The sequence below is a fragment of the Nothobranchius furzeri genome, chromosome 5 (genome assembly GCF_043380555.1).
Source record: "Nothobranchius furzeri strain GRZ-AD chromosome 5, NfurGRZ-RIMD1, whole genome shotgun sequence".
Classification (NCBI taxonomy): domain Eukaryota; kingdom Metazoa; phylum Chordata; class Actinopteri; order Cyprinodontiformes; family Nothobranchiidae; genus Nothobranchius; species Nothobranchius furzeri.
This window is the reverse complement of record NC_091745.1, coordinates 57,142,387-57,153,761: the sequence shown is the minus strand read 5'-3', so window position 1 is coordinate 57,153,761 and position 11,375 is coordinate 57,142,387. Positions and strand designations below refer to the sequence as shown.

At 44.6% G+C, this 11,375-nt stretch overlaps 1 protein-coding gene across 1 annotated transcript; it reads right to left on the bottom strand.

The window, feature by feature from the left end:
• Positions 1-1,941: 1,941 nt before the first annotated feature.
• On the bottom strand, positions 1,942-11,068 carry gapdhs (glyceraldehyde-3-phosphate dehydrogenase, spermatogenic). The gene is made up of 11 exons (XM_015949491.3): positions 10,966-11,068; positions 6,358-6,415; positions 6,036-6,132; positions 5,722-5,828; positions 5,043-5,133; positions 3,344-3,462; positions 3,147-3,228; positions 2,900-3,051; positions 2,660-2,822; positions 2,481-2,578; positions 1,942-2,403 (listed from the first exon to the last, which is right to left on the bottom strand). The coding sequence occupies exons 2-11, from the start codon at positions 6,384-6,386 to the stop codon at positions 2,334-2,336; spliced, it is 1,008 nt and encodes a 335-aa protein (XP_015804977.1). The 5' UTR covers positions 6,387-6,415; positions 10,966-11,068; the 3' UTR covers positions 1,942-2,333.
• Between the last annotated feature and the right edge of the window lie 307 nt (positions 11,069-11,375).

Here is an 11,375-nt window from a genome sequence, read left to right as displayed (position 1 = left end):
TGGTGATGTAAGAACGTTTGACTTTGCAAGCTACCTTTACAAGAGACTCAGAGAGATGCAGCACCTTGTCGACAAATTCTGGAAGTCCTGGAGCCAGCTTGCCGGTCCAAACTTGTTTGTCAGAAGTAAACTGTACACTTGATATCGGAATGTCGCTGTCGGAGATATTGTCTGGCTGTAAGACCAAAATGCAATGAGGCCAGTTCAAGCTAGGACGAGTGGTGAGCATCAATCCTGATGCTAAAAACGTTATTCGCGATGTAAACATCAAAGTGGTCCAGAGCTCCTGCCTTCACAAGACCTGCACCAAAATAGCTGTCAACAAAAGTTGTCAGAGGTCTCATGCCCAGACCAGACATAACATATTCATGCTTTTATTTCTAGTCTGCTGGACTAATGCAATGGTTTCCTAACTAATCTTCGCAAAAAAAAAATCTGTGAAGCAACTGCAGCTTGTTCAGAATGCTGTACTAGAGTCTTAACAAGAACTAAGAGAATGGAGCACATCACTCCTGTTCTTAGATCTCTACACTGGCTACCAGTCAACTAAGAATAGATTTCAAAGTGCTCCTACTAGTTTATCAATGGCATGGGACCAAAATACATGTCCGATCTCATTCCCAACCTACCTGGTTACACCACATATGCATTTCATGAGCATTTTTTAACTCAGAAGTACCCCTTAAGGACTTAGTTGTTCTTCCTTTTATCAAAACTTACAGTATTTTCAGCCTGAGAGGGATATACACCCAATAGGGCTCTGAGATCCCTCTGAAACAATCAGCTGGTAGAACCTCGGGTCAGAACAAAACATGGTGGAGATGCATTTAGTTACTATGCTGCTCACGTATGGAATCAGCTTCCCCTTGACCCCAGATGTGCCCCAACCCTAGTGTTGTTTAAAACAAAACAAAAAACCCTCATGTACTCATCAGCCTTTAAATGGTTTATCATGCGCTGTCTCCACTGTAACCTGCGCTGTAACTATGCCTTCTTTAGCTCCAAGCTGTAATTCCATTTGTGTATTTTGTGTTGTGTTTTCATATCATGTCCTGAAAATTGTAAAGCACATTGAATTGACTGTGTTTGAAACGTGCTCTACGAATAGAGCTGCCATGCCCTGCCTAAAGGAATTATGGCAAAATTCCACCTGAACCTGATGACTTTTGTGAAGAAAAAAAATAAAATCTTTAAATTAAATGTAAATGATCAAGTTGACCTTTTGCAATTTTGCATTTTATCTTTTGCAGTAACACAAAAAGAACAGCAGGTTGGAGTTTCCCTTTTCATCACTTCATCCTCATGCAGAAGATGGGAGATGGGGAAAGTGGGGAAAGGCTTCAGTATATTATTGTGAGCAATTTAAATTTTAAAACTTCTTTGTATCTTTGACTGCTAGCGTAGCACACCATCCTAATATATATATATATTTATGAGAATATATGGGTTAGGGTTGCAACAGTTTGAACATTTAAATTGTCCCATACGCACATTCCTCATGTTGCTAATGTAACGAATACAAATGAATTGAGAACAGACCATAACACATTTAGAAACAAAGATGTTGCTCCTCTGAATATTTGCTTTAGTTCAGCTTTAAGAGCGCTTTCTGGTTCGTTTACATCTGTAGCCTAAACGATCAGCCATCAGGTGGCACGTGCAGTACAGACAGAACCAATCTGATCCTTGAAGGCTGTTTACTCGAATTACCCCTTAATCATCAACCGAGCGGATATGCAGTCTGACCAGCTGTTCTTTTGCTGCATCTTTGGTTTTTACACTAAAACTGAACTAAAGAAATAAAAATCTCACAAAAAGGTGGAAAATGGAGAAAACAGCTGTTCATGCTGCAAAGGTACACTTGTGTGAAGTATGAAAAAGTAAAACCACTCGTGGATCCAGATTCAGATTAAATCTTTAGAAACCAGACACCAAAGACTGTTTTGGAATTTTTTAAGTTTTATTAATCTCTTTATTCTTAAGCAGAGTAACAATAGGTCTGCCTCTCTTCCCTCCTTCCACTGGTGATTACGCTTTAAAACACACCAACAGTGAAATGGATACAGTAGTTACCATAGTACTCAGTCAGAACGACATCTAGATTGGCAGTGGGAGGTGGAGGGGGGGCACAAACACAGAACTTTCACCAACCCGTCGCCCTGTCAATAAAGGTGAAGACAGATAAACTCAGAACACGCAGACTCGCTGCTGCCTACATCAACTGTAGTAGAGCTAAACGTCAAAATGCTATGGCTATGGGTGGGGCTTGTGTAAAAGATAAGGGAGAGGCACAGAAAGCTATGGTGGTCCCTTTCCCAACATCCTCTCTGCATCTACTCCTTGGAATGCATGTACAACAGGAGGTCGGCGACGCGGTTGCTGTAGCCGTACTCGTTATCGTACCTGCAGAGAGACGATAAAAACGTGACAACGATCTACACAAATGTAACATAATAACAGTAAAACATCAGCCAACTCACCAGGAAATGAGCTTCACAAAGTTGTCGTTGAGGGAGATGCCAGCACCAGCATCAAAGATGGAGGAGTGAGTGTCACCAATGAAGTCTGAGGACACCACCTGCAGGCAGAATCCACATGTGTCAAATCTACAGCTTAGACGAGACATCTGTCCAGCTCACAGGTCTCGTGTTTCACTAGCCTGGTCTTCGGTGTAACCCAGAACTCCCTTCATGGGCCCTTGAGCGGCCTTCTTCACAGCCTCCTTAATCTCAGCGTAGGACGCAGACTTGGTCAAACGGCATGTCAGGTCCACTACCGACACATCAGCCACCGGCACCCTGAACGCCATTCCTGTCAGCTTCCTGGAGGACCAGAGACATGTTGGTGATTTCTGAATTCATGCGCAAGTTAAATATTTTAAATGAGGCTGGTTGGGTACCCGTTGAGCTCAGGGATGACTTTGCCCACAGCCTTGGCAGCACCAGTGGAAGCTGGAATGATGTTCTGGTGAGCACCGCGGCCATCGCGCCAGGCCTTAGCGCTGGGACCATCCACCGTCTTCTGGGTGGCTGTGTATGCGTGGACTGTGGTCTGAGCAGAGCAGAGTGATGCAGCATCAGACACTGCTAAGGTGACAGATACAGACAACAGCATGCACTCCAGACTTGGTACAAGACAGAAATTACCATGAGAGCCTCCTCAATCCCAAAATGATCATGGATGACTTTAGCCAGGGGGGCCAGGCAGTTGGTGGTACAGGAGGCATTACTGTCAAACACATCTGGTTAATGGTTTACCGTCAAATGCACCAAGATATGGTTTGGTGTGTGAAGCTACAGCAGAACTAAAAACACTGATGCAAACAAAAACACCTGAAAGTTACCTGACGATGGTCATGGAGGAGGGGTCGTATTTATCCTCGTTGACTCCCATGACGAACATTGGAGCATCAGGTGAGGGGGCAGACACGACCACACGCTGAGCACCACCCTGGATGTGAGACTGGACCAGAGAAAAGTGCTGGTTAGTGTGAGAAAATATATACAAGTATATTATCATTTAACCTGCATGTTTATGTAACTAGTGTTAGAACTTCTAATGAAATTCACTGGTAGCTCAGACAGGTACAGCTCAGTCTGCACTGCTGACGAGACAAGAGGCCTCTACTCCTCTCCTTATCCACTTAAGTGGCTGCTATGGAAGACCTGACTTGTGAAGAAAGCAGAGATTCTCATGTGCCGAGAAGTTTTACAGACACACTCGCACTAAAACTTAAAAGTAAAGTTTTAGCAGAGCAAGTCATGGAACAGAGCTGTATACATGCATCTGTGACGTTCCTCTCATTGATCAAATAATAAAATTGAACTGAAAATTATAATCATTCAGTGTGAGTAGGGCTGAAACGATTCCCCGAGTACAAAAAAGCTTCGAGTCAAATTCTCTGCCTTGAGGCTTCGTTTAATTCATGTTTAATTCATGGCTTTGCAATCGCCCGGGGTCATGTTTCACCCGGACCAAAATAAGTGACGCACATACACACTGCACTGAATGCACACGTGAGTGGCGAATGTAACTTGACTTTCTTTTAAGCCATGGCAGACAACGTGGACCCCGGTGGAGTGCAAAAAAGACAGAAAATGTCAAAGGTGTGGGACCATTTTTCACGTCGTAAGGCAGAAAACGTAGTCCAGTGTAAATACTGTAAAATGGATCTAGCCTACCACAACACCACATCCTCGATGCTGCAGCACCTGACCAGGAATTATCCACATGTAAAAGTCACTTCTGCAAGTGGACTCGGAACCTCTACAAGATAATGCATTTTAGCCTGTATTTCTATATGTTCTGCGGACACTGTGCAACTTTTTCGTTTGTAGCACTCGGTTTCAGCTCACACTGTGCGTCTGGTAGCAACACATTGGACTTAAAATGTGCTAAGAATAGCAGTTTTTACAACACGTCTGACTTTTTACTGTGTTGTTATTGATGTCTGTTGTCCCTCGGGATTGCTGCAGGAGGACACAGGTATTTATGAGTGTGATGGAGGAAAACGAAAGAAAGTAAATAAAGGTTTTGTCATCAGTATAATTTGACATAACCACAGCAAACATGCTTTCTCAAAAATCCTTGTTATTGTGTCAGAAATAAAAAAAGTGTAGAAATTAAAACGAACGTGTGTTAATAGGGAAATGGCTGGCGAGCCATGTTTGCGCATGCGCCGTGAGCGGTTCTGGTGCTGTTTAGGCCACAGCCGCTCGCATTTGTTTACTGTGAAGTAAAGTTTAAGTGCTGAAGTTTTGAAAACTAATTTTGAATAAAACTTGAATAACTGGCAATTGCTTGCTCATTTTAAGAGGCTTTTCATATTCTACAACATGCTTTTTGATACACAAACACAAAAGAGTAATTTATTAGAGTACTCAATTACAAAAATATTTGATAGCTGCAGCCCCAAGTGAGTTTTTCAATGGACAAAGCAGGGATGAAAATGCCACTCTCCTGTAGAATGTGTTTGGCTGTGTGTGCGCGCGCGCGCGCGCGCGCGCGAGTGTGTGTGTGTGTGTGTGTGTGTGTGTACATACCGAGGCCTTCTCCACACTCAGGAACACTCCGGTAGATTCAACAACATATTTGGCTCCAGCGCTGCCCCAGGGGATTTCAGCAGGCTTCATACTGACGTACAGAAACAAACAAGCTAAGTCAACGACTGCTGGAAGGTTTCCACCATCAGAACAGTTTTAACACGGCAGAGCTAATCAGATGTCGATTGTATTTCTGCAGAAAACTACATCTTCTGCCATCTACACTAGTGTGCAAAACCTGTGTGCAAAGCGGCACAGCCCTCTGCAGAAAGACAGAGTGATCCTTTTAAGTTGGTGCTTTTATGTTCTAGGACTGCTATGTGGATTGGGACATTACTGAGGGACCAGGAAGTTATCGTGTAATGAAAAAAAACTACAGATCAAAGGTCAGATCATTAAAAACCTCAACAGAAGAATTGCAGAAACGAGAGAACAAAACATCCCACCAGCCTACTGACCAATGGTACAACTAAGACTGGGCGATAGAACCATAGAAATACACAACGGGTCGATATAAAGAACAACTGAACAGCCATTCTTAGGAGTTGCTCCACGCTGAAAACAGCCACGTGGCAGAAGGCAGCTAACGGCTAACGTTTGTGTAGCTTTAGCCTCTTAGTGCAGGTAACATGTAATGGCTGATGAGAAAAGAATGACGTCTGCGCTGCTAACCACTCACCACTGGAAGACGGAGATGGGTTGGCCGTTGACCATGAGCTTGTCTCCATCGTGGGAAATTTCACCACGGTAACGGCCGTGGGTGGAGTCATACTTGAACATGTAGACCTGGGAAACAAGTGAGCAGGAGAGGATTGGGCTTCATTAGCATTAAACTGGAACAAACCAACTTCCTCCATTTGCAAGTTACTGAACAGAACTTATTTCCACAAGTACAAACATCAAACTACTCAGTTTGTAGTTTCTCCGACCACCACCACCTCAGCCTCCACCCAGCTCCATGCAGATGTAAACATGAACACTACGGCTCCTCACCATGTACTTCAGGTCGATGAAGGGGTCGTTGATGGCTACAACTTTGATGCCTTTCTCAAGACAAGCCCTCAGGACCAGACGGCCAATACGACCGAAGCTGCAGCGACAAAAATAAAACATTTAATTCAGAATTCACTCAAAAAGCGGTAAAAAAAATTAAATAAACAAACATTTTTTCTGAAAGACAAACCATACATCCATATGTCCTCTACATTAAATATCAGCCAAGATCTTTTCTTCTGTGTAGATGACACAAAGCCCCCCCCCCCCCCCCCCCACCCCCCCCCCCCCCCCACCCCCCAAACAAACAAATCCAACTCACCCATTGATTCCAACACAGAGCTCAGGCATGGTTGCTGCTTAGGGACAAGTGGAGATACCTGAAGACAGATAACAGCTGATTTAGGATGTAGACACTTGAAGAGACAGCTTTTCAACTTTTAATCAGGTCCGACTGTTTGGTCATCGTTAAGTCACGAAACACAAACCACAGGAGAGTTCTGACTAGAAACTACGTAGAACTGGTTTTAATATTGGGGCATCTTAGACCTCATCAGCAGGCTGCTGGCTGCAACCCTACTGATTACGCATCGCTGTCCTCCAGGACAAATGTGGTCAAGCCAAACTGACCCGACATGCAACTTCCCATCAGAGAACTCCTGCTGAACCGTTACCGTTCTTGTGCTTTGTCCCACAGACAAACACACATGAAATCTGGGCTATGGAGCAGGAAGCTGAGACGATAACTAGGAATGCACCAAATGAAAAATCTTGGCCGAAACATAGAAATTATGTCGATTATTAGAACCACAGCAATTATGTTACAAAATATATATCATAAATAAAAATTATAAACGTACAGGCTTATAACGGAAAGGCCTGCTGACAAGGACAGTAAAATTAACCCCTTAAGCACCAAAGTCGTAATATTGCGTTTAACGAGCCAAATGTAATCCCTCATGAAGTTATTCCTTTGCACCAGAAGACAGTGGAGATGTGTGTGAGCAACGCGTTTGGGTGGGTCTTGATAATTTCAGAGTTTAAAAACAAAGACAAAGCTGACACACAAAAAGTGGAGCGAGATGAAACGTTCACCTGGCATCCTGTTTCAGCCGAAAACTGAAAACGCACTTTTGGGCCATTTTCGGACAAAGATGTTTGGTGGCTGAATTTTCGGTGCATCTCTAATGATAAGGAAACAGCACGGCTGAGTGTGAAGCTTCCTGATCAGATATCATGCGTGTCCAACTGTCTCAGACCCAGATTGTCCCTGGAATCGTTTTGAACTACTGTAATCTCCTAATCTGTCCTGCGTTTGTGTATCTGAACAGGGAGCAGGCGGTCAGTCTGGTGAAATGCATTTTGGGAGCACTTGAAATAGACTACATTTGAAACTGGATTACTACTACCCACATACATACACACCCCTAAAACGAGGTCTAATGGACAAAGTGTGTGTGTGTGTGTGTGTGTGTGTGTGTGTGTGTGTGTGTGTGTGTGTGTGTGTGTGTGTGTGTGTGTGTGTGTGTGTGTTGACACTGCCTGCCTGAACACCATCCTGTTTTCTCAGCAGAGTGGTTCTACTGATCAGAAACAAGATGGCTGCTTTAACAGATTATGGGGTGGGTGGGGGTGCTCTGCTGAATGACCATGCAGGTCAATGAGACCAATCAGGTGGGACTGAATGTGAAACATGCTCCAGTTGTAGAGACGTTCCCACCCAGTGCTGCGTGCCAAGGCAGGTTAGACTGTGGAACATTCCTGTACTGCTGCCCAGTGCCCTGCAGCTTTAGACAAGTTTGGCCCAAAACGGCAGTGAAGATTGAGATTAGGATTATGCAGACAGAGGAAAAGCACATCTCTCAATAGTAAACAATAGCGCAACGACAGAAACCAACGTGAAACCTAACCCGACTAACCCAGGCTACTCTAGGCTGCTTGTTTGGTGTTCAGATTACTGAGATTACATCTGGACAGATATTCTAAACTCGTTTCAAAAAGCAAATAAGAGAATTCTAATCAACCCATTTGTCATTTTTTCTTTTATTCTGAAGGTCAGATTCTTCACCTGCTCCAACAGGATTTATTAAACTCGTATATTTAACGGCCCGCTGCAGCTAACAAGACAGTATTGTGCTGAGGAGAGTAAACACACTGTTCACCACAGCTCACCATCTGTTGCCACTCAGACAAGCTCATCCAGCCTTTCCCCTCCATCAGTCCACACACCAGCCAACATCATCATTAGTATTCCTTTGACCTCCTACCACCCCTCTTTGTCTGCATGTCCCCCCCCCCCAACGACCTATTTAATCCCACAAACAGAAGTGGAGTGACCCTGGACAGAGCAGAGGGTTAAAATGATCAGACTCCCGCTTAACTCGAGTCCTGATTCCAGGTTTAGAATAAAACTTCAGCTCTTACTCCTTTGGACAGACTCAGCTGTTTAGGGTGTGAAAGAGTTCTTATCCTAACTTCACCTCTCCTCTCCATGCTGCACCTCCCCCCATCCTCTCCCATCCGTCCTTCATGCTGTTCAAACCTTCCCCCAACGTCAGTCACACCTTCTAGTGTTTTTCCACTGCAGCAGGCTGATTGGACAGGAACCGCTCTATCCGGTTACGTAACACGTCACCTCCATGCCCGCCTCCTGGAACGTCTCTTTAATATAAACTACTATAGCCTCAGCTATGAACTAGGTTAGTCAGATGTCCATCCCAATCACACACAATCAGATCTAACCGCTTAGCCAGCATGAAGGAAATGTTCAACCTGCTGACATGAAATGTTTAATTTGATAAAGAAAACCAGAAAACACAAATGATTTTTCAGTGAGATTTAAAACTATTTAATAAAATGTGTTACAATTTGTGAAGTCAGCTTATTTTATAATGACCATAGCTGGGCCTCAATTTCGAATTAAAACCAAAACATGAATAAAATAAATACAAGAAACCAAACTTGTCTGATTTGCAGAAAAGTGGGATTAAAATAAATAGAAGCAGAACGGCTGGCGTCCAAACTCAGTTGGACACACAGGTGCCTGATTTTCATTCTCTTATTCTTTTAATCAGCTTTTAAAAATAATTTCTGGCAAGGGCCGATATAGGAAAAAAATGAATATGTCAGCCCCATATATCGGTTGACCTCTAATTGTGTCAAATTTCTAATCATTTAGTGTTCTGGCTGGAGAAAATGTCTGGAGACGTTCAACACATGTCAGTGTGTATGACTTAATCTGGAAACTGGACCGCTTCTGTCCCATAGTCAGCAAAGTAATCACTAGGGTGTGACTTAACTTTCTGGTTTGCATCAGATTTGATGACTTTAAGGCCATCTCGTGTACACTGAATAATCAAATCAGAGGAAAACGCCATGTCCAAGTCCCACGTGTGCACCTCATGGTCCATGTGGTAGACCCATTTCCTAAAAGGTGGTGACTAAAAGGCAAAGTGCTGAATCATCCTGAAGACTGAAATGAGTAATGACAAAACATTTTCATGGCAGTAGCCAGGGTTGTCCACATACATGCGTGTGTCCACTACAGCCTACAGCACACTCACTAGAAACACATTTAACATGTAATCAAGTCTCAGCAGGTTGTCTGTGCTTGTTGCTTAAAACGGTCAATTTATAATGTTTCATAAAAATCCAGTTAGGTGTGTCTGAGTCCTTCAGAGGCCTCTAGCTCCAGGATGCTTAGGAAGATGCTACATCCCCGCTTGTGACCTTCAGCAACAACAATGTCACACTTGATGACTGTAGAGTGACTAGAGTCAAACTCTTACAGGTTAGAGATAAAGTGGTGATTAGCGCCACCGCTGCTGCTCTGGGCCTGCCGGTGCCCTTCACCGGATGGAGGGATGACCTTCATCCCGTCAGACACGGTGCATCAGCCTGAGCTACTAGAGCGATGACCTGTCAAACGTTCACTAGTTCAGATTTACACCAGATTCTCTAAATTAATGCAGCCCAAACGCTTTTAGGCAAACTAGGCCTTCTCTGCGTCAACAGGCCTATCGAGTGGGTCAAACTGCGGCAGAATCACGTGCCACTGCGCCACATCTGCCATTAAGAGGCACCACGAGAACACGTCATCTGGTTTTTACACCTAAAGTCGCGTTATGGCGACTGCCTTTCTCATCACTAGTGTTGCTTCCGTTCACGGTGACTGCGTTCGTCCCGGAACGCCGTGAGACTTCATGATGCGGATTAGAGGAGGCACGTAGCCTCGTCAGCGTCATTTCAGCTCGATGCACGAACTCAACGGCAGGATTACGCAGGCTTTTCCGTTCCAGTTTCACTTGATTCGGTTCATTTCTGAATGGATTCACTGCACAAACACGGCGGTGCGAGCCTACATTCTCCACCGGATTAACACGGACATAACATAACACCTACTTCCGCAGATGCTGCGCTGCAATCTAGCCACTGTCGCGTTAGCCGCTTAGTGTAATCCGCAGTTTCATATGGGTGACTTTTACAGAGTTACTCCTTTAATGGAGACTTTCCAGCTTTTGGAGCCATTTTGGTTTAAACTGAGCAAAAAACTACAATAATGGGAGACACCGAGGCTCACGGCCAGCCTCCCCGCCCACATCAGACTCTTGTAGCCTGAAACGCATCATGCTAAAAGAGAGAATCAGAAATGCTTTTATAGAGCTCCCGTGACCGCTACCCCCTCGTGTGCTACACCAAACACACATCACACGTTTTAACCTTGAATGCGGATGGAGATCAAACGGACGATGCGACCAATGGCGATTTCCGCGAGCCTAGCTCACCTTCAGAAGAAACTGCGCCCTTAAAAGGCATTAAACGAGTTTAAAAATACATTAAATCCGTTATGGCAACGAGAATCTATCTTTTAATTGTATCGACCAACGAAGACGCTGCAGGGGCCTAAACATCGACAGTAAAAGTAACTCACCTCACTAATGATGCTCGTTCGGTCTGGGTGCGCTGTCCGCGGCCGCGCGCAGGCTTCCGCTTTTATACTCGACACGTGTCCAGTCACCCTAGCGACGTTACGTCACGCCATCCTCCGCTGGAAGGAACCATTCTGCACGAGGGACTGGTCACGGGCTCTTAGCTGCTGCCATGGTAACCGGGGCGATGAGCCAGAGGTCTGTCTGCTTAGCATCGTCTTTCCAGAACTCGCCCAGCAGAACCGTTTCTGTTTCTGTGACCAAACGTGATTTATTCTACGATATCCCAGTGCCTGTAGGACAAGGTTCCTCTGGGTTCTCCAGAGGAAGTGGAGGGGACCGGTGAATCCCATCATAGCATGGTACAGGCCAAGTGACTGAATCAGAACCGCAGCTATTAATCACCATGGTC

What these genes read in the sequence shown, in the direction of transcription:
- gapdhs (XM_015949491.3), bottom strand. Translation starts at nt 6,386, where the DNA reads ATGCCTGAGCTCTGTGTTGGAATCAATGG. An exon ending in GTCATCCCTGAGCTCAACGG is followed by an intron (nt 2,823 to 2,899) that starts GTACCCAACCAG and finishes CTGGTCCTCCAG; the next exon opens with GAAGCTGACAGGAATGGCGT. An exon ending in TTTGTGAAGCTCATTTCCTG is followed by an intron (nt 2,404 to 2,480) that starts GTGAGTTGGCTG and finishes GTCTCTCTGCAG; the next exon opens with GTACGATAACGAGTACGGCT.